We start from the raw sequence: 21,512 nt of genomic DNA on the forward strand, positions 1-21,512 counted from the left end.
CATAGCGTATGGAAACAAAACCCAGAACCTGTGAAATGTGTTTCATGGCACAGCAGGGTTCACCTGGTTCTTGTAGTCGAAAAGAGTTATGTCCTCCTGGAGGAAGTCTCGCGAGCCAAACTGTTGCCTCCCACAATTTTCAAATGCTTCCGTCATACAGTCTGGAGCATGGCAGCTCTGAAAATTATCTGGGTCTGGGTAAAGTGGATGTGACGCCTCCTCCCTGCTTCCGTTATACAGTCTTTACAGTCACAAATGTATCCCAAGGTATATAAAAAATAATTAAAGCCTATATACCTTGCTGCTTATCAGAAATCGAAATTCAAAAATAAAATGTAAAGACATATTTGAATATATTTTGTATTTTCGTGAACGGAAATTACAAAAAGATGACGGATTCCTTTCTCGGCTTTCGGGAGGTGTAGTTGCAGACTCTATATATAGCATTCAGAGATTGTGGAATAGTAGTCTGGCTACGCTAGACTATCCTGGAGGGAGAGTTGATGTTTACTGTTAATCCCTGATGTCTAAACTGATGTCCCAACCCATGGAACTAAGACACCAGTGGCGCAGATCCACTCCTCATCAGAACCTCTGCTAACCCTTCATCTGAATGAAAAACTAAAACAACGTTTGTATTAAACCAGTGATTCTCTCAACCTTTTGAATTTCAAGGAATCCCAGTTGCACGAGGCCACGGACCCCCATTTGATACCGCATTTTATCTCTGGGACACCCTATCTACACTGTAAAATCCTCAGTGCTAGTTTAACTCAGAGAGTTTTCATGTCAAGGACAACAAAATTGATATGTACTGTATTTGGCTACAGACCCCAAACTGAAAAGATTGGGTGCCAGGGAATATTATGTCTAAAATATTTTTCAAAATGTTTCAAAAATATTTAGAAAATAGCAGATCTTCAAACTCACAAAGCGTTCCATCATGACACGTTCTGAGCGTGTAGATTGGCTATTTTGAAATGGCCAAAGTACTGTATATAAGTGGTAAAACTGATTTTGCTGGGGACCCCCTGGAACCCCCTCGAGGCCCCCTGGGGATCCCCCGGACCTTACTTTGAGAATGCTTACTGACCAAGACGGGGGTGTGTCCCCAACTAAGGAACTAGCTAAAACTTGAATTCAGCCTAAGACAAGAAAAATGCTACAAATATATTGCATCATTTATATACAGTATGTTTATACTGTATGACAGGACTGTGTATGAAATGTGTTATAGCATGAGTTTAGTTAAAGACGTGTACATTAATGTTTTAAAATCTACTTACTGTTTTGTTGAACAGACTGTTTTTTTTTCCTGTGGTGTGTAAATGTGATGTTTTTAACACCTGCACTGTGTAACAAAGTCTGAAAATAAAATATATTTATAATATACTGTACAAACATTATGTCAATGGCAATTATGTCTTATATCTTGATATTAGAAAATGTGTGTGTTCACAGTGAATGTAGGCATTATTAACTTTGTTGTACAGTTCTGCCTAAGAAGTCCTTTTTCAGGCCTCAAAATATGTTATAAGTGTCACCATAATAAGTCAGGCTGACGGACCTTGATGCCTGTTCCAGACAAGTTTGCTGTAAAATCGTCAAGTGCATGAGGGCTTGTTAAGCCTGATGGTGCGGCATGTTGGCTTGTAGATCTTTTCTTTTTGGCAAGCGACACACCTGTACGATGGAATATGAATTAGGCTTTTCATGCAAGTATAAAAAAAAATATATATATCTCACTGGAGATTGCTTGCCACACTGTACTTTATGTATATGATGGCATGATGGCACAGTACAGAAAACATCACTTTACAGTAATGCAACCAGGAAAAGACAATATTTATACAACAGTATACTAAACATCCCAGACAATACTTAGCCTAAGTGTATTCGAAATCATGTACATTTTCCAGAAGATCTTTGTTGCCTGGGCCTTACACAAACTATACCCTAAGCATAGCCCTGTATAAAATCTCCACTTGAGAAAACTGTTATGGGCGGACACAAAGATTGGTGTCACTGCCGTTGAGTGCAACCCTCCTTTTGAAATTCGTCCAAACTCTGACATGCTAACAAGGAAGAATGTTTGATGTTGTAATGTGACTGAGAATTATCTAACCTGGCATCAACAAAGAAAAATATATGGTTGCATCTACTAAACAGCCTGCAGCTTCCTCCTTTTCATGTTGGTTGATACTGCAGCAAATATTAACACATTTCTTATGATATTATGTATTTGGAAATTATTCTGATTTCATCTAAAACTATTTGCACATGTTTTACAAACGACCAGTTCTCATATTATGTGTGAGTGAGAGACATTTTGAATATACATGTGTATTTAAAAAAACGCTTACTATGTTTCAGCTTCAAGCTTATTGCTTGTTGGGCATAGCAATAACAACCAGTCAACAACAATGGAGCAATATCAGTGTAAGTAAGTTCAATCAGACAGATTTTTTGTATTTGTGATCATATTAAAGGCATACTGTAATCAAACACCTTATTGCACTCAAGATTCCAGCTCATATTTACAAAACAGTGCAATTCCAGCTCATATTTACAAAACAGTGCAGTTCCATCTCATATTTACAAAACCTGTTGTAAAGATACGCTGACAAATTATTTAACTTTTATACAACATGTTTGTAGTCTTTGCCAATTAAGCCCCACATTTGCAATGCAGATAGGATGTGAATTAATAGTGAAATATTCCCTTAGTATAGGCTAGTGTGAGTGCATCTGTTTACAACACGGGTAAAATAAATCCACCTACAGTATTGACTTTTATTAATCAGCCCTGACCATAATGACATTGTTTTGTTTTGTTTCTTTACAAAAGCATCATTCCAAATTATCTCCTTTAACATAGAGGAATGTTCCAGTAGCGATGCCAAGAAGACCCAGAACCACACCTATTCCACAGAAGACAGCTGGACCAGAGGTGCTCTCAGGTATGTTAGGCTCTGTGAAAAACAAATAGACAATACCCAATATAACTTACAGCTTTGATTCAGCTTTTGAGAGATATTTCTTTCATATTATCTCTTTATCCTATTATCATCAGTGTAAGAGTTCTATATGAAATGGTTATTTGACAATCAGAAGCATTGGATGGTTTGGATACAAAATATGACGGGCCGTCAAAACTTTGAACTGGTAAGCTTGTTCTCACCCCAAAACCGGGTCTCGGTTCTCCCCTCCAGAGCGTCATGCTCGACCGTACAGGCATAGATGTCTCCCTCCTGGGGGGTGAAGTCCAGGGTAGCGATATGGCGGAAGGTCCCATCAGGATTCGCTAAATATGAGACAACAGGATCTTCCACAGCGACTTCTACATCATTCTTGGTCCACCTCACTTTGATGTTAGGAGGGAAAAAGTGGTTGACAAAGCAGATGAGAGTGTTCTCCACACCAATCACCTCTTCATCTTTGGAGTAGATGAAAGCTTCAGGGGCATCTGAAGAGTATTGAATTCTTTATTAAATAGTTTGAATAGAATAGTTCTGAAATAACGCAGTTCTCAAACATTTTCAAAATTTTCATACCAACACGGACCCCCACATTGATATATAGGCTATTTGGGCTATAAAGACTCTTGTGCCAGGGGGACCCCCATACAAGATTTGTGATGTTCAAGATTATTCAAAATGATTGGATGGGCCAATAGGGATATTAGAAGAAAATGTATTCACTATAAAATCATACATAGATTCTACTATTAATAGGCTTATTCCTGTGAAGTTATTCCGGGTGGGATTAATACAAGGTAAAATATGTTGGACATGTAAGGAGATTTACATTTTTACATGCTTTCTGATAATGCTCTGTGGTATTACATTTCTGGTTAGGACAGTGTTTACCAGATTCCCTACAGTTTTGTCTTCTGGGAGATACTATACTTATACCACATGGAGTCAGCAAAGCGTAACTTGGACTAATAACTGCAGGTGTCATCAAGACTAATTTGCTGAAAATGCATTTAAAAGAATAGGACAAAAAGATGATTCTAATCTTCTTCTTCCCTCCCCCCCCCCCCCCCCCACACACACACACACACACACACACACACACACACACACACACACACACACACACACACACACACACACACACACACACACACACACACACACTTGACTTACCTTTGGCCTCAGTTTTGTCATTTTCCCACCATTGCTTTTGGTATGGACATTCATCTTTGTAGCGCCGCGCAAACGCATAGGCAAGGGGATCATCTTTAGCGGCAGCTGGTGGGAGTCTACTATTCCACTCTAACTTTCCCTTCTTAAAGTCAGCGTGGTACAATTCATCCCCATCCATTTCCATGGTGAGATCAGTATCACCATTAACAAAGCACCCAAATCTATGTTGAATTTCATGACTTGCTAAAAAAGAAAAAGAAGAAAATTTAATTAAAGAATTTACTCATTCATTTTCAAAGAAGCTCTTACAATAACTTTTGGTTACTTGGGCAAAGACCCCCCTTAAACGCAGTGTTCTAGAGAAAACCAGAAAAAGTGCACCTCGAACCACAGGTCTCCGCCAGTTCAGGAAGGTTATTGTGGGCCAGCTGTAATCACATTACAGTTAGTGGTGATGACACTAGCTGTAATGCCAATCACATTACAGTTAGTGGTGATGACACTAGCTGTAATGCCAATCACATTACAGTTAGTGGTGATGACACTAGCTGTAATGTGATTGGCTGACTTTGCAAAAGTATCGATTTGCATTAACAATGGAAGGGTTAGGGGTATACAATGCGTTGTAGACTATTGGCCAATCACGGTGCAGGATTGGTCGGTGTCCAAAACTCACTTATAGGGGGCGGCTACACCGCCCCAAAAATCACACCCAGTGTGAAGTGGGCGGTGTGTGGTCATCACAACATGACTCACTTAAAAAAAAGGATAAATGACAGCTATTCATAGGGCTGCACATGTGTCATGTGTTTCGCTAGCCAATCACAGTCCTGAATTTGCAAAGTCAGCCAATCACATTACAGCTAGTGGTGATGACACTAGCTGTAATGTGATTGGCTGACTTTGCAAAAGTATAGATTTGCATTGACTGTGGAAGGGTTAGGGGTGTAGACTGCGTTGTAGACTATTGGCCAATCACGGTGCAGGATTGGTCAGTGTCCAAAACTCACTTATAGGGGGGCCCCAAAAATCACACCCAGTGTGAAGAGAGTGGTGCCTTTGAAAGTGTAACTGGTTGCATCCGCAACAATCAGTTGTCACGTGACACGTGACAACATATTGTCACGTGTCACGTGAAGCTTGACCAATCAGCCGTGCTCAAACATACGGACGGACATACGGACGGACGGACACACGGACAAAGTCAAATGTAGGAGTGGTTGGGACCACTCAAAAATCAGAAGGAACCATTTTGCTCACTTGACTCTAGATATAATGTGTACCGATTTGCATGATGTTTGGACAAAATTTGTAGGAGTAATATAAAAAAGAAAAGTGTTGCAAAAATCGGCCTCCTGGTGGCGCTATAATGGGCAATGTTAAAAGTGTGCGTGCAAAGTTTGATCCAGATCGGTGCAGTTATAGTTAAAAACTCAAATCGGCCTGTTATAGCGCCACCATGGGGCTGATTTGAACATTTTTAAGTGGCATTTCTTCCTAGGTCTAGTGGGAATGTGCGTGTTAAATTTCACGGAAATGGCAAGCTGTGTTCAGGATTGCTCAAAACAGAGCAATCCTGCAAATTTTGGAAGCCAACCTTAGCCAATCAGGATGGAATATGGAAAATTGGACAGATCCTTGGTGATCACATGACTATAGAGATACCAATTTGCATGACGTTTGGATAAAATCTGTAGGTGTAATGTAAAAAAATAAGTTTTGCACAAATCGGTCTCCTGGTGGCGCTATAACAGGCACATGTGAAAAAGTTGGGGCAGGGGTTCTGAATTGGCATCGAGGGAGTGTGTGCACAGTTTCACAGCGACCAGGCCAACGGTGCCGGAGATTAGCTGCTAACGGACGGACAGGACACACACACACACACACACACACGGACGGACGGACGGACGGACGGACGGACGGACTGACAGGGTCCAAAACATACTCTCTCGCCATGCCTTTCGGTGTGGCGGAGACAACAAACTGTCTATGTGGTCACTGTCTAGCTTTAACCTCTGCTCATTCGTGTTCTTTTGCTCTCTCTCAAGTTTAAAAAATACATCTAGTTCACTTTGCTTTCATCAAAGTGAATGAAGTGAGTGCATTAAGATCACTTGCTCACAATTTAAACTACATAAGATCGGGGATATGAACAAAATCATGTACTTACTTTGTGCACAGGTGCAAACGGCTCCAGAGAAAAGGAGTATAATTTCTAAGTACATTCTTGTTGAATGACACTGCTAGATCTACTGTATGAACTCGAAAATGAGGAAGCTACTTGATCTCGTGGTGCTAACAGATCATTATTTCCCCTCATTCCTACACCTCATGCATGATGCATGGTGTAGAAATATAAAGTCACACCTAGGGTGGAGCGAGAACTATTGTGACAACAGCTAGCTGTGGCAGTAGCTGTGGCAACATTCATTAATTTCCTTGTTTGTTTTTTTCCTTTACTTTCCTCAGTCAGTATTGTGCTCCCGTGCACAAGTTAACATCTCATGACATAGAACTTTTGTTGTTGGAGACATTTGTTATGAAAGCATGTATATCAAGAATTACCTTTATTTAGTTACTTTCTCTCTTATCGGTCTGGGTGAGTGAAATGACTTTGTATGTATTTATGAAATATGAAATTCCAGCATTTGTTTGAAAGTTGTGTAGGCCTACTACCTATTCAGAGTTGATGTTTTTAGTTTTTAGTATAAGTAACATAAATTTTGTCTTTCTATTACAGTTTCTCCAAATGGATATTATTCGTCGACCGTCGCTTATTGTTTACTCAAAGGTCATGGTCTTGAGGAAGTTGAGTATAACATAGTGCACTATTTTAACAAAGAAATACTAATGACCTGGAACAGCACCCAAGGAAACTGGACAGGACGCACAGCCAAGGGCATAGATGTAGCAAAGAGCTGGAGTACTGACACTGAGAAAGGACTAAAAGCAATAGAGAAGCACATATTGTGTGATAACAACATTCCATTTCTAAAAACGTATGCAGGTAATGGATGAAATAGTCCCACCTGTGTTCATATTAATCAAAATCTCAGAGCTCAGGAAAATTGGTTTGCTAATACTGTATGTTACCATATTTCAATACTATGACTTTGTTCTAGGTGTGGGCCTACTAGCAGCTAAACCCAAGATCAAACTGAGGTCAGTGAGTGTACAGAGAGGCAGACATCCATCCATGCTTGTGTGCAGTGCATACAACTTTTTCCCCAAGCAAATACTGGTCACATGGCTGAGAGACGGCCAGGAAATCACTTCAGATGTCAGTTCATCTCAGTTGATGACTGATGGTGATTTTTATTATCAATTCCATTATTTCCTGGAGTACACGCCAACATCAGGAGAGACAATTACCTGTATGGTGGAACACCTCACCCTCACCGAGCCAATACTTCAAGACTGGGGTAAGAGTGTTTCATTATTTGTGTTATATGATTCAAATACATTATCTTATTGTCACTGTCATTGACCTTCAAATGTGCAACTCCCAAGTCAGTGCACAAAAGGAAAAATAAATAAATAGAAGAGAATATCCAAAAGAATAATATAATAATACAAGAAATATATTTCAACATTTAATAAAGTAGCAATTTAGAGATTTACGTTTCAGTGTACATAGAAAATAATTCAGTTCAAGTATTGTCCATAATAGACACACCGTATGAGATGTTTCTAAGACAAAATTTTGCCCAAAATTTAGACTCCTCCCTTCCAGAGTCAGAGAGGAATGAAATAATAGTTGGATCGACTGGATTGCTGCTTGGCTTAATCTCCTTGTCCTTTGGGTTGATCCACTACAAGAGAAAGTCTGCGGCACGCACCATTCTGTGCCAAGGTAAGAGTTCTGCTGCACAGAATGCCACCTAGACACGGTGGAACATTTTAAAAATGTACTTGAGTAAAAGTACAAAAGTAATGGCATCAAAATGTACTTAAAGTACCAAAAGTAAAAGTACTCATTATATAATAAATATATATAAATATAAATATGATAAATACTCCATTAAAGTAAAAACACCTCAAAACTATACTTAAGTACAGTACTTGAGTAAATCTACTTAGTTACTTTACACCACTGCACCTAGCTCAGATGAACTCCATGACTAATTAACTGCTTCTAAATCCAAAATAAAGGAATTGGATTATTAATTAATTCATGATATATTTAGGATGTCAGTGTTTTGAATTAACCACTTTGAATCCCTATTTTGGGAATTTCATTATAAGTGAACATTTTCAAAAAACTATCAAAAGATTTCACAATTTAAAAACAATTAAAAGAAATTGAGAAAATAGCTGATCTACAAGCTCAGAACTCATCGCAATGCATGTTGCGCTTGGTAGACGGGCTATTTCTGATATTCGTCATATTAAGTGGTTAACCTTTTACTATTTGTTTTTGTGCTGCTGCCTATATCTTGGCCAGGTGTAACAAAAACAAAATCCTTTAAATTCGATCATACATTTACTCTTCTAAGATATAATAATTTTCTACTGATTTCAACAGATCGGGTGTTGTTTTCTATTGAAGACCTTCCAACTGTAAGGATGGATGAATCTGAAGAACCAGCACTGTAACTGGTTTGGTGTGTGCATTAATGTAGTGCTCTGAAGAATGATAATATGCCGTTGAAAAATTCAGATAATTTTCGCTCATGATCATAGCAAAGCTCATTTACGTTCTTCATTGTAAAACTGTCTTTTGCTGCAATTGTTCTATCACTTGTCTTGGAATGAGATGTCATAGGTCAAAATAGGAGTTTCCTGCTAATCGACCTCAAATGTCTCTGCAAGGTAGCATAGTGCAGTTATGAATCTATAAGTATACCTGCAATTTATTAGTTATGGGGCCGGATAATAGTACAAGTGACAACTTACCGCTTACCGGGTAGTTTGTGGTATGGTTAGCCATGTTAATGTCTAAACTTCAAACCTCTTCAGAAAGCAGAACTGCTATACAACTGCTATATTGTTCAACTGTGCATCAGGGCGTTACAGTATATTAAACAAGAAATCAAGGAAGTTAACTTACTGATCTATGATACAGGCTGCAGACAGTTAAAGTCAGGAAATAGGGAGAGAAGCAGAAGATATAGTGAATAAAATGGAAGATAATGAGTGGGAGATAAGGAACAATGACTATTATAAAATGTGTTGCGTTTATTTTTATGACAAAAAGACAATGGTGGCTACAAGCCTTATTGATAGATTGCTTATTTTTATTTTGTTGTGTATTATTGTATTATTTAGATTCTAGTATAAAAGACATGTCTTCCTTCTGATGATCGACCTAATGCTCCATTTGTTTTGTTCAGTTATAACCAGTCTGTAAGGTAGTCCAGAGGGATCCTCTGATCTATTACAATTTAGTTTGAAAGCTTGAAAAAAAAAAAAAAATCAGTTACAGTATAACTTTGGAAGCAAACTCCAGAAAAAAGCATTTCACAAAGTTTGGAGTCAGAAATAAACAAGTTCAATCAAACTGGACAGGTAGATTAATTCAGCTATATTTGTTTGTAACTTACCTGGCAAAGAACTTGATCTTGTATTATGTGATGCATCAGCGTGTTATATTATCCATAATTGCAAGAAAGCTGGTTAAAACACTAATCTAGATCATTTGTGAAATATAGAATTTCCTTTCCATATTCTTTTCTCATGCTGATTATCAATAATAATTGCAGTAGTTAAATGTTTAGATACTATAGACAAAAGGTTGAAAAGTATTGTAACATTTAACATTTAACAATAATCTGGGGCCTGAGAAAATGCTTTTTCTACAGGAATGCCTAAGAGATACAGGGGTCAAATAACCTCAAATAAACGTTCTTGCCAACCACCTTCTGGATTACAGTGCAATTGCTTATTTACAATTTCCTAAAAAGTGCAATGTCATTTGGATTATGTGTATGATGTATTTAGGTGGGAAATGTATATGTATATTTTCTGAACCAGCACATCCCCAAAATAAAACAAAATAACAACTGGTGGTAGTGTGTGTGAGTGCATCTGCTTACAACACGGGTGAAAAGAAATCCACCTACAGTATTGACTTTTATTAATCAACACAAGATAAGCCCTGACCATAAGGACATTGTTTTGTTTCTTAACAAAAGCATCATTCCAAATGATTCCCTTTAACATAGAGGAATGTTCCAGTAGCGATGCTAAGAAGACCCAGAACCACACCTATTCCACAGAAGACAGCTGGACCAGAAGACCTGCTCTCAGGTATGTCAGGCTCTGTGAACAACAAATACACGATACCCAATGTAACTTATAGCTTTGTATTCACCCAAAATATCTATGTATATGTATACGTGTGCGTGTGTGTGTGTGTGTGTGTGTGTGTGTGTGTGTGTGTGTGTGTGTGTGTGTGTGTGTGTGTGTGTGTGTGTGTGTGTGTGTGTGTGTGTGTGTGCGCGTGTGTGTGTGTGTCTCTCTTTCATATAATCTCTTTATCCAAACAAGACAAACACTGACCATATACTGTATGAAGCCTATTTTCATCAGTTTAAGATTCTTTATATGAAATGGTTATTGGACAATCAGAAGCATTGGATAGTTTGGATACAAATTATGACAGGCCATCAAAACTTTGAACTCGTAAGCTTGTTCTCACCCCAAAACCGGGTCTCGGTTCTCCCCTCCAGAGCGTCATGTTCCACCGTACAGGCATAGATGTCTCCCTCCTGGGGGGTGATGTCCAGGGTAGCGATATGGCGGAAGGTCCCATCAGGATTCGCTAAATATGAGAGAACAGGATCTTCCACAGCGACTTCTACATCATTCTTGGTCCACCTCACTTTGATGTTAGGAGGGAAAAAGTGGTTGACAAAGCAGATGAGAGTGTTCTCCACGCCCATCACCTCTTTATCTTTGGAGTAGATGGAAGCTTCAGGGGCATCTGAAGGTTAAAGTCACAGTTAATAATCATTTATTTTGCACAATATTAGACTGTTGAATTCTTTATTAAATAGTTTGAATAGAATAGTTCTGAAATAACGCAGTTCTCAAACATTTTTCAAATTTTTCATACCAACAAGGACCTCCAAATTGATATAGGCTATTTGGACCCCCATCTGAAAAGGTTATTGTGCCAGGGGGACCCCCGTACAAGATATGTGATGTTAGAAGATTTTCAAGATTATTAAAAATGATTGGATGGGCCAATAGGGATATTAGAAGAAAATGTATTCACTATAAAAATCAAACATAGATTCTACTACTACCCTTAGCCTAACACTCATCCTGAATTTTCATTTTGTTTCACTTCATTATTCAGGGGGCTGGAGCCAGGCTACTATAGGCCCGCTCCTGTGAAGTTATTCTGGGTGGGATTAATACAAGATTAAATATGTTGGAAATGTAAGGAGAAACGTTTACATGGCATTACATATACAGAGAGAGAGAGAGAGAGAGAGAGAGAGAGAGAGAGAGAGAGAGAGAGGTACAGTACTGCTACTGAGCAAATTTAGAGAGTGGTTAGGACAATGTTTACCAGATTCCCTACAATTTTGTCCTCTGGGAGATACTATACTTCTACCACATGGAGTCAGTAAAGCGCAATTTAGACTAATAACTGCAGGTCTCCCCCCCCCCCCCCGGGACACCATCAAGGACCCCTGCGTACCCCTGGACCCCACTTTGAGAACCACTGCTGGGTTAAAAAACTTGACTTACCTTTGGCCTCTTCAATAGTTTGGTCATTTTCCCACCATTCCCTTGGGTATGGGCATTCAGCTTGGTTGCGCCACGCAAACCCGTAGGCATAGGGATTATGTACAGTTGACGGGAGTCTACGAACCCACTCTGCCTCTTTCTTCTTAAAGTCTATGTGGTACAATTCATCCCCATCCACTTCCACAGAGACATCAGTATCACCATAAGCAAAGCACCCATATCTATATTGTAGTCTATATTGAAGTACACGACCTGCTAAAAAGAAAAAGAAAACATTATTACTAATTCAATTAAAAAAAAATTTTTTCATTCATTTTCGAAGTAGCTCTTACAATCAGTAATTTTTGGTTACTTGGGCGAAGACCCCCCTTTAAGGCAGCATAGGACCTCAATGGAAACAAGTCCACTGGACTTTTTTGTGCGATCCTTTTAGACTAAGTGTATGACTGTACTCATGCTGTTTGCATTTCTGTTTAATCAAATATTCAATCTATCAAAAGTGTTCTGGAGAAAACATACTCTGATCATTCCTGTTCTCTCTCTCAAGTTTTCAAAAATACATCTAGTTCACTTTGCTTTCATCAAAGTGAATGAAGTGAGGGCATTAAGATCACTTGCTAAACTAGGCTACATAAGATCGGGAATATTATGAACAAAATCATGTACTTACTTTGTGCACAGGTGCAAACGGCTCCGGAGAAAAAGAGCATAATTTCAAAGTACATTCTTGTTGAATGGCACTGCTAGATCTGTATTAACTGTATTAACTTGCATACTGTACATTGAAAAGGAGGAAGCTACTTGATCTCGTGGTGCTAACAGATCATTATTTTTCCTCATTCCTACACCTTGGCATGGTGAAAAAAAAGAAAGTTGTCAAGTGGGTAAATCAAACACACTACCTTTACTAAAGCAAACAACCTTTATAATTATTTTAGCTGCCTTTGGTTCAAGATTACATAACTTTTATGGGGTAGCCTACAGTGGTGGACTACTTTTTTTTTAAAGTAAAAGTATCAGTATGTAGAAATACTCTGTTACAAGTAAAAGTCCGGAATACAAACTTTACTGTAAAAGTACAAAAGTATTGGTATCAAAATATACTTAAAGTTCAAAAGTAAAGTACTCATTATACAGAATGTCTTGTTTCAAGTTTTCAATGTATAAAAATTGCAGATCTACAAGCTCACAATGCCTCACATCAGCATTGTGAGCATGTAGATCAGCTATTTTCAAATGGCCGAAATGTATATATATAGGGAAATGTAAATGTTTTGTAATAATAATCAAAATCTACAAAGTAACTATACTAAAGTTGTCAAATAATTGTAGTGGAGTAAAAGTATGATATTTGCCTCTGAAATGCAGCGGAGGAGAAGTGAAAGTACTGACAATTGGACATACTCCAGTAAAGTAAAAATATCTCAAAATTGTACTTAAGTACAGAGTAAATGTACATAGTTACTTTACACCACTGCACCTAGATCAGATGAAATCCTAATTAACTGCTTCTAAATCTAAAATGAAGGAATTGGAGTATTAATTAATTAATAATATATTTAGGATGTCAGTGTTTTGAATTAACCACTTTTAACCTATTTTGAGAATGTCATTATAAGTAAACATTTTCAAAAACGTTCACAAATTAAAAATAATAAAAAGAAAAGTGAGTACAAAAGGTTGAAAAGTATTGTAACATTTAAAAATAAAGTGGGGCCTGAGAAAATACATTTTCTACAGGAATGCCGATACAGGGGTCAAATAAGCTCAAATAAACGTTCTTGCTAACCACCTTCTGGAGTAGCTACAGTGCAATTGCTTACTTACAATTTCCTAAAAAGTGCAATGTAATTTGGATTATGTGTATGATGTATGATGTATTAATGTTTATTTCTGAACCAGTGAATGGCATGCTGTTGTGCTATAGCTGTTGTCTGCCACATCCACAAAATAAAACAAAATGGTAACTGGTGTTATGTAACCCCTGGAAAAGAAAAGGAAATTGGCACCGATAAACAAGGCACAGTTAAAGGGGAACAAATTGTGATGGCATGAGGAAGAAATCCAAACTTCAATAGAGCACTAGCCTGAGTATCTGTTCAGAGAGTGGGCAGGGTCTATGTTCTGGAACTAGGCTAATAGAGCACTGGTGGCAGTTGCCTGGCAAGATAAACGACTACATTTGACATTTGACACTTTAAACCTGGCGTCCCTGTAATTATACGCTATAACTTTACATCCCGCTATATACTACTTTCTTATTGTAAAATCCTATTGTAAAATGAGGAATCTGTCGTTATATCTGTCCTCATCACTTTCTCATCAGTGGGTTGTGTTCACGATCTGTAGCCTACTTGTTTGCACATGGGCAGTGACCATTGGCATTAGAAGGGAGTGAGGAAGGTGATTTTTCACTTTTCACAAATTTAAGTGGTTTATTTGCATTTACGTTTACTCTTACTCAACTAGAAGTAAAAGTAAAGAAAAGTGGACATACTCCAGTAAAGTTAAAAGTCTACAGCACTTGAGTACTTGTACTTTGTTACTTTCCACCACTGGGGGTGGGGTGGGGGTGTGCTTTCAGGTAGGACAGGGCCAAATCCCCAAAGGGCTCTTTTTTTTAGTAACAATAAATGAACACATCGAGTTGAACCCTGTGTTTTGTAAAGTCTTTAACACATCATTAAACACAAAAATAGACCCCAGGTCATGGAAAACCAGAAAATACACAGAAATACCCAAGAAAACTTGTCCTGCTTGATTTGACTTTAGACCTCAAAAGTGATGACTCTATGTTGTTGTCACACCTAAGGCGGAGGGAGAACTATTGTGAGGCTGTGGCAACATGAATTCATTTCCTTGTTTTTTTCTTTCCTCGTCAGTATTGTGCTCCTGTGCACAAGTTCACGACATAGAACTTTTATTGTTGGAGACATGTATGTCAAGAACTTCCTTTGTTTGGTTACTTTCTCTCTTCTCGGTCTGGGTGAGTGAAAAGACAGTATGTATTTATGAAATATTAAATTCCATTTGTTTGAAAGTTGGGTAGGCCTGCTACCTATTCAGAGTTGATGTTTTAGTTTTTTCAGTATAAGTACCATAAATACTTATTTGTCTTTCTATTACAGTTTCTCCAAATGGATATTATGTGCATACAGTCGGCTATTGTTTATACAAAGGTCCTGGTCTTGAGGAAGTGGAGTTTAACATAGTGCACTATTTTAACAAAGAAATAATAATGACCTGGAACAGCACCGAAGGACACTGGACAGGACACACAGCCAAAGGCATAGCAACAGCAAAGGCATGGACAGGAGGAAAAGCACTAGACAAGCTCCTATTGTGTGATAACAACACAAATTTTATGAAAACGTATAAAGGTAATGGAAGAAATAATCCCATGTGTGTTCATATTTATCAAAATCTCAGGGTATGGGTATTGGAACATGGCTTGTTAATGTGTTACCATATTTCAATACCATGACTTTGTTCCAGGTGTACTAGCAGCTAACCCCAAGGTCGAACTGAGATCAGTGAGCGTACAGAGAGGCAGACATCCATCCATGCTTGTGTGCAGTGCATACAACTTTTACCCCAAGCAAATCCTAGTCACATGGCTGAGAGACGGCAAGGAAATCACTTCAGATGTCAGTTCATCTCAGTTGATGACTGATGGCAATTTTTATTATCAATTCCATTATTACCTGGAGTACACGCCAAAATTAGGAGAGACGATTACCTGTATGGTGGAACACCCCACCCTCACCGAGCCAATGTTTCAACACTGGGGTAAGAGTGTTTCATTATTTGTGTTATATGATTCAATTACATTATCTTATTGTCACTGTCATTGACCTTCAAATTTGCAACTCCAAAGTCAGTGCACTCAAGGACAAATACATAGATATAAGAGAATATCCACAAGAATAATTGAAGAGAAACATATTTCAACATATAATAAAGTAGCAATTTAGAGATAGTGACGTTTAAGTGTAACTTAGAAAATAATTCAGTTCATTGTCCATAATAGACACACCGTATGAGATGTTTCTAAGACAAGATTTCTCCCAAAATGTAGACCCCTCCCTTCCAGAGTCAGAGAGGAATGAAATAATAGTTGGATCGATTGGTTTGCTGCTTGGCTTAATCTCCTCCTTGTCCTTTGGGTTGATCCACTACAAGAGAAGGTCTGCGGCACGCACCATTCTGTGCCAAGGTAAGAGTTCTGCTGCACAGAACGCAACCTAGACAGTGGTGGGAAAAGTCCTATTTTTATTTTTTATTTAAGTGAAAGTATCAATACTGCAATGTAGAAATAAACTCCGGAATTAAACATGTTCTTGAGTAAGAGTGCAAAAGTATTGGCATCAAAATGTACTTAAAAAAAACAAAAGTACTCGTTATGCAGAATGTCCCATTTCACAAGTTTTCAAAGACAATAGAAAATAGCCGATCTACAAGCTCACAATGCATTGCATCGCGACGCATTGTGAGCTTGTAAATCGGCTATTTTCAAATGGCGAAATGTATATAGGGCTGAACTTAAATTGTTACTGTTTGTTTTGGAATATTAATCCAAATCTACTAACTAGTAACTAAAGTTTTCAAATATTTACAGTAAGTACAGTACTTGTGTAAATGTACTTAGTTAGTTACTTTACACCACTGCACCTACAGTAGATCAGATGAAATCCTTGACTAATGAACTGCTTCTGAATCCAAAATGAAGGAATTCATTAATATATATTAATTAATTCATAATATATTTATGATGTCAATGTTTTGAATGAACTACTTTTAATAACTATTTGGGGAATGTAAGTATAAGTGAACATTTTCAAAAACTGTAAAAAAAAAGCCACAATTTAAAAACAATTAAAAGAAACGTGAGAAAATAGCTGATCTACAAGCTCACAACGCATTGCAATGCTTTTTGAGTTTGGTAGATCAGCTATTTCTGATATTCGTCATATGACAAAGTACATAGGGCTTAAGTGGTTAACCTTTGTGGTTAACCTTTGTGGTTAACCTTTTACTCAATTATTATAATATGTTTTATTGTCTGGAACTATTTGTTTTTGTGCTGCTGCCTATCTTGGCCAGGTCTAACTCAAAAAAAGAAATCCTTTAAATTCATACATTTACTATTCTAAGGATATAATCTGATTTCAACAGATCGGGTGTTGGTTCCTATTGAAGACCTTCCAACTGTAAGGATGGATGAATCTGATGAACCAGCACTGTAACTGGTGTGGTGTGTGCATTAATGTAGTGCTCTGAAGAATGATAATATGCTGTTGTAAAATTGCCATAGATAATTTTCGCTCATGATCATAGCAGAGCTCAGTTACGTTCTTTTACTACTATCTTTTACTGCAATTGTTCTGTCACTTGTCTTGGAACGAGATGTCATAGGTCAAAATAGGAGTTTCCTGCATGCTAATCAACCTCAAAGGTCTCTGGAAGGTAGCAAAGTGCAGTTATGAACCTGTAAGTATACCTGCAATGTATTCATTCTGGGAACGGATAATAGTACAAGTGACAACATACCGGGTAGTTTGGGGTAGCCTATAGTTAGCCATGTTCATTTCTAAACTTCAGACCTTTTTAGAAAGCAGAACTGCTATACTGTTAAAATGTGCATCAGGGCGTTAATCAAGGATCTATGATACTGATCTATGATACAGGCTGCAGACAGTGAAAGTCAGGAAAAAGGGAGAGAAACAGAAGATAGTGAATAAAATGGGAGATAATGACTGGGAGATAAGGAACAATTACTATTTTGAAAGGTTTTGAGTTTATTGTTATGACATAAAGCGTTGAATTGCTGAAAAGAAAAAAAAATAGTTACAGTATGTTTTGCAAACTTCAGAATAATGCATTTCACAGAGTTTTGGGTCAGAAATAATGACAAGTTCAAACTGGTGGATTAATTCAGCTATATTTGTTTGTAACTGATCTGGCAAAGAACTTGATGATTGTATTGTGTATTGTGTGATGCATTAGTGTGTTATAATGTCCATAAGCAAGAAAGCTGGTTAAAACACTAATCTAGATCATTTGTGAAGTATCGAATTTCCTTTCCATATTATTTTCTCGTGCTGATTATCAATAACAATTACAGTAGTTAAATGTTTAGATACTGTAGTTACAAAAGGTTGAAAAGTATTGTAACATTTAACAATAATCTGGGGCCTGAGAAAATGCAATTTCTACAGGAATGCCTAGAGATACAGGGGTCAAATAACCTTGAATAAACTTTCTTGCCAACCACCTTCTGGATTACAGTGCAATTGCTTACTTACAATTTCCTAAAAAGTGCAAAGTAATTTGGATTATGTCTATAATGTATTTAGATGGGGAATGTATATGTTTTTGTGTGAACCAGTCAGTGAATGCTGTTGTGCCATATGAGCTGTTGTCCAGCACATCCCCAAAATAAAACAAAATGACAACTGGTGTTATGTAACTGATGGAAAAGAAATGGAAATTGGCACCAATAAACAAGTTAAAGGGGAACTAATAGTGAAGGCACGAGGAAGAAAAACAAACAATAGAGCACTGTTTGGTGACAGTTGCATGGTAAGATAAACGACTATTGACAGTTGTCATCCATTTCTGAACATCAAGTTGAATATCTGGTTTGGGCTTATGTTGATAAAGTAGTGCTGTTGTAGAAACCCTGCTAGACTTACAGTATAATAACACTTAGCCTAGATTAAGTAGTACACACACACAAGCACCATAGCAGCAGCAGACTGATTTGCAGGGATAGATGGGCCAGTGTTCTTTTGGTTTTGACCAGGTTTCTCATGTTTCATCCGGACCCAAATTTGGTGTTGAACAAGAAGTCAGGGCCCAGTATATTGACCACTTTAAACCTGGTGTCCCTATTTTAGGCATGTAATTATACGCTATAACTTTACATCCCGCTCTATACTATCCTATTGTAAAATCCTAAGGTGAAATAAGGAAACATCTGTCGTTCTGTCTGTCCTCATCCCTTTTTGTCATCAGTGGGTTCACTATAATCGATCTATACTGTACTTGCTTGCACATGGGCAGTGACCATTGGCATATGAAGGGAGTGAGTGAAGGTGATAAAAAAATGACTGTCCACCACAGGTAACCCAGAACCTTCCCATAACGTCAAACTTCCCAGGACCCATGAGGTTCTGTGACGTTTCTTTTTGTTTACATTTACATTATAGCCACAACCACCCCTGAGGGAGGAGGTACTGTATGCCATAAAAAAGCTCAAAATGCATATTGTGAGCTTGCAGATTTAGCTTTTTATTAATAAGTTGCAGATGAACAAGCTCACAATGCACATTGTGAGCTTGTACATCTGCCATTTTTGGTAGTTTAGGTAAAACATTTGAAAGAAGTTCTGGGTTCCCACAAGGTTTAGTGCTACCTAACCCTAACGTCCTGAGCAGGGCCCAAATTAGGTTCTGGGAACGTATGGAAACAAACCCTGTGAAATGTGTTTCATGGCACAGCAGGGTTCACTTGGTTCTTGTAGTCGAAAAGAGCTTGAGGTAGTCTTGCGATCCAAACTGTTGCCTCCCACAATCTTCAAATGCTTCCGTCATACAGTCTGGAGCACGGAAGCTCTGAACATGATGGGGGTAAAGCAGATGTGACGCCTCCTCCCCGCTTCCGTTATAGTTTTTACAGTCACAAATGCATTAACGTAAATCCAAAAATAATCGAAGCCTATATACCTTGCTGCTTATCAGAAATGGAAATTCAAAAATAAAATGTAAAGATATTTTTAAATATATTTTCGTGAATGAAAATGACGAAAATACGACAGCTTCCTTTCTAGGCTTTCGGGAGGTGTAGTTCCAGACTCTATAGCATTCAGAGACTGTGGAATAGTAGTCTGGCTACGCAAGACTAATCTGGAGGGAGAGTTGATGTTTACTGTTAAACCCTGATGTCTAAACTGATGTCCCAACCCATGGAACTAAGACACCAGTGGAGCAGATCCACTCCTCATCAGACCCTCAGCTAACCCCTCAGCTGGGTGTCCCCAACTAAGGAACTAGCTAAGCCTTGAATTCAGCCTAAGACAAGAAAAATGCTACAAATATATATTGTATCATTTATATACAGTATGTTTATAATATACTGTATGACAGGACTGTGTATGAAATGTGTTACAGCATGAGTTCAGTTTAGTTAAAGACGTGTATTGTTTTAAATGAATCTACTTACTGTTTTTTTCCTGTGGTGTGTACATGTGATTTTTTTAACACCTGCACTGTGTATCAAAGTCTGAAAATAAAATGTATTTATAATATACTGTACAAAAAATATGTCAATTGTAATTATGTATTATATCTTGATATTAGAATATGTGTCTGTTCACAGTGAATGTAGGCATTATTAACTTTCTTGTGCAGTTTTGCCTGCTGACGGGCCTTGATGCCTGTTCCTGACAAGTTTGCTGTAAAATTGCCACGTGCATGAAGGCTTGTTGAACCTGATGGTGCGGCACGTTGTTGGCTTGTAGATCTGTTCTTTTTGGCAAGCGACACCATTGTACGATGGAATATGAATTAGGCTTTACATGCATGCATAAAAATAAAAACAACTAGCTCACTGGTGATTGCTTGCCACACTGTACTTTATTATGTATATGATGGCATGATGGCACAGTACAGAAAGCATCACTTTACAGTAATGCAACCAGGAAAAGACAATATTTATACAACAGGATACTAAACATCCCAGACCATACTTAGTCTAAGTGTAAAATCATGTACATTTTCCAGAAGATGTTTGTTGCCTGGGCCTTACACACACTATACCCTAAGCATAGCCCATATAACATCTCCACTTGAGGAAACTGTAATGGACAGACACAAAGATTGGTGTCACTGCCGTTGAGTGCAACCCTCCTTTTAAAATTCATCCAGACCTAACAACAAGGAAGAATGTTTGATTGTTGTAATGTGACTGAGAATGATTTAACCTGGCTGGCAACAAAGAACAAAAAATCCTGTTTGGTTGCATCTACTAAACAGCCTGTAGCTTCCTCCTTTTCATGTTGGTTGATACTGCAGCAAATATTAACACATTTCTTATGATATCATGTATTTGGAAATTATACAAATTTTATCTGGAACTATTTGCACATGTTCACATGCAAGTGAGTATACAGGTTATTTCCAATGTTATCAATGTTCTATAGTTTTACAAATGATCAATTCTCATATGTGTAGGAGTGAGAGACATTTTAAATAGACGCATATATCAAAATAAAAATCAACAAAACTTAAGACTATTGTCCTGACAGCAGTCACCCTCTGCATGTTCTCTGGACTACAGTGTTTGTCTGTCAGTTGAATGAGAGGAGCAGTGATGTCATGAGATTAATTAATATAAGTTTCACTTTGTAGTGTGGATATGCTCGGGTAAGTTGTGAATATAAACTTGACATCATCCCTTATATAATGATCAAGTTTAATATCATTTGGATTCATAGAAAAATAGAAAATAGAGTACTACAGTAACTATGTTTTAGCTTCAAGCTTATTGCTCGTTGAGTCGTTGGGCATAGCAATAACAACCAGTGAACAACAATGGAGCAATATCATAGAAGTTCAATCGGACAGATTTTTTGATTTGTGATCATATTAAAGGCATACT

General features: G+C 37.8%; 3 protein-coding genes across 5 annotated transcripts in view; 1 reads left to right on the plus strand and 2 right to left on the minus strand.

Moving 5' to 3' along the window:
- Positions 1-2,160: 2,160 nt before the first annotated feature.
- On the minus strand, positions 2,161-6,460 carry LOC311060662 (H-2 class II histocompatibility antigen, A-U alpha chain-like). Its single transcript, XM_084078927.1, has 4 exons — positions 6,322-6,460; positions 4,152-4,394; positions 3,182-3,466; positions 2,161-2,972 (listed from the first exon to the last, which is right to left on the minus strand). The coding sequence occupies exons 1-4, from the start codon at positions 6,374-6,376 to the stop codon at positions 2,851-2,853; spliced, it is 705 nt and encodes a 234-aa protein (XP_083935053.1). The 5' UTR covers positions 6,377-6,460; the 3' UTR covers positions 2,161-2,850.
- A 159-nt stretch (positions 6,461-6,619) lies between these two features.
- LOC311060658 (rano class II histocompatibility antigen, A beta chain-like) overlaps positions 6,620-21,512 on the plus strand; it is a 36,085-nt gene continuing 21,192 nt past the window's right edge. Inside the window, exons 1-4 of one of the 2 annotated variants that reach the window (XR_014602298.1) lie at positions 6,620-6,750; positions 6,892-7,573; positions 7,870-8,004; positions 8,677-9,988. Coding sequence is in view for 1 of the 2 variants with exons in the window: in XM_084078916.1 (XP_083935042.1) it covers positions 7,002-7,158; positions 7,274-7,573; positions 7,870-8,004; positions 8,677-8,747 (663 nt within the window). In the remaining variant the exon portion in view is untranslated. Of the gene's footprint in view, positions 6,751-6,881; positions 7,574-7,869; positions 8,005-8,676; positions 9,989-21,512 lie in introns of those variants that run through there. The other variant, XM_084078916.1, reaches the window with a different exon arrangement.
- Positions 10,173-12,662, minus strand: LOC311060660 (H-2 class II histocompatibility antigen, A-Q alpha chain-like). Of its 2 annotated transcripts, none has more exons than XM_084078921.1 (4): positions 12,532-12,592; positions 11,853-12,104; positions 10,792-11,076; positions 10,173-10,412 (listed from the first exon to the last, which is right to left on the minus strand). In XM_084078921.1, exons 1-4 carry the CDS (start codon positions 12,575-12,577, stop codon positions 10,288-10,290), a joined length of 708 nt encoding a protein of 235 aa, XP_083935047.1. In that variant the 5' UTR covers positions 12,578-12,592; the 3' UTR covers positions 10,173-10,287. The 2 variants fall into 2 exon arrangements, with proteins under 2 accessions (XP_083935047.1, XP_083935046.1); XM_084078920.1 differs by having other exon boundaries at positions 10,175-10,412; positions 11,853-12,107; positions 12,523-12,662.

This window comes from Gymnoscopelus microlampas (genome assembly GCF_963454915.1).
Source record: "Gymnoscopelus microlampas genome assembly, chromosome: 14".
In the NCBI taxonomy this organism is placed as follows: domain Eukaryota; kingdom Metazoa; phylum Chordata; class Actinopteri; order Myctophiformes; family Myctophidae; genus Gymnoscopelus; species Gymnoscopelus microlampas.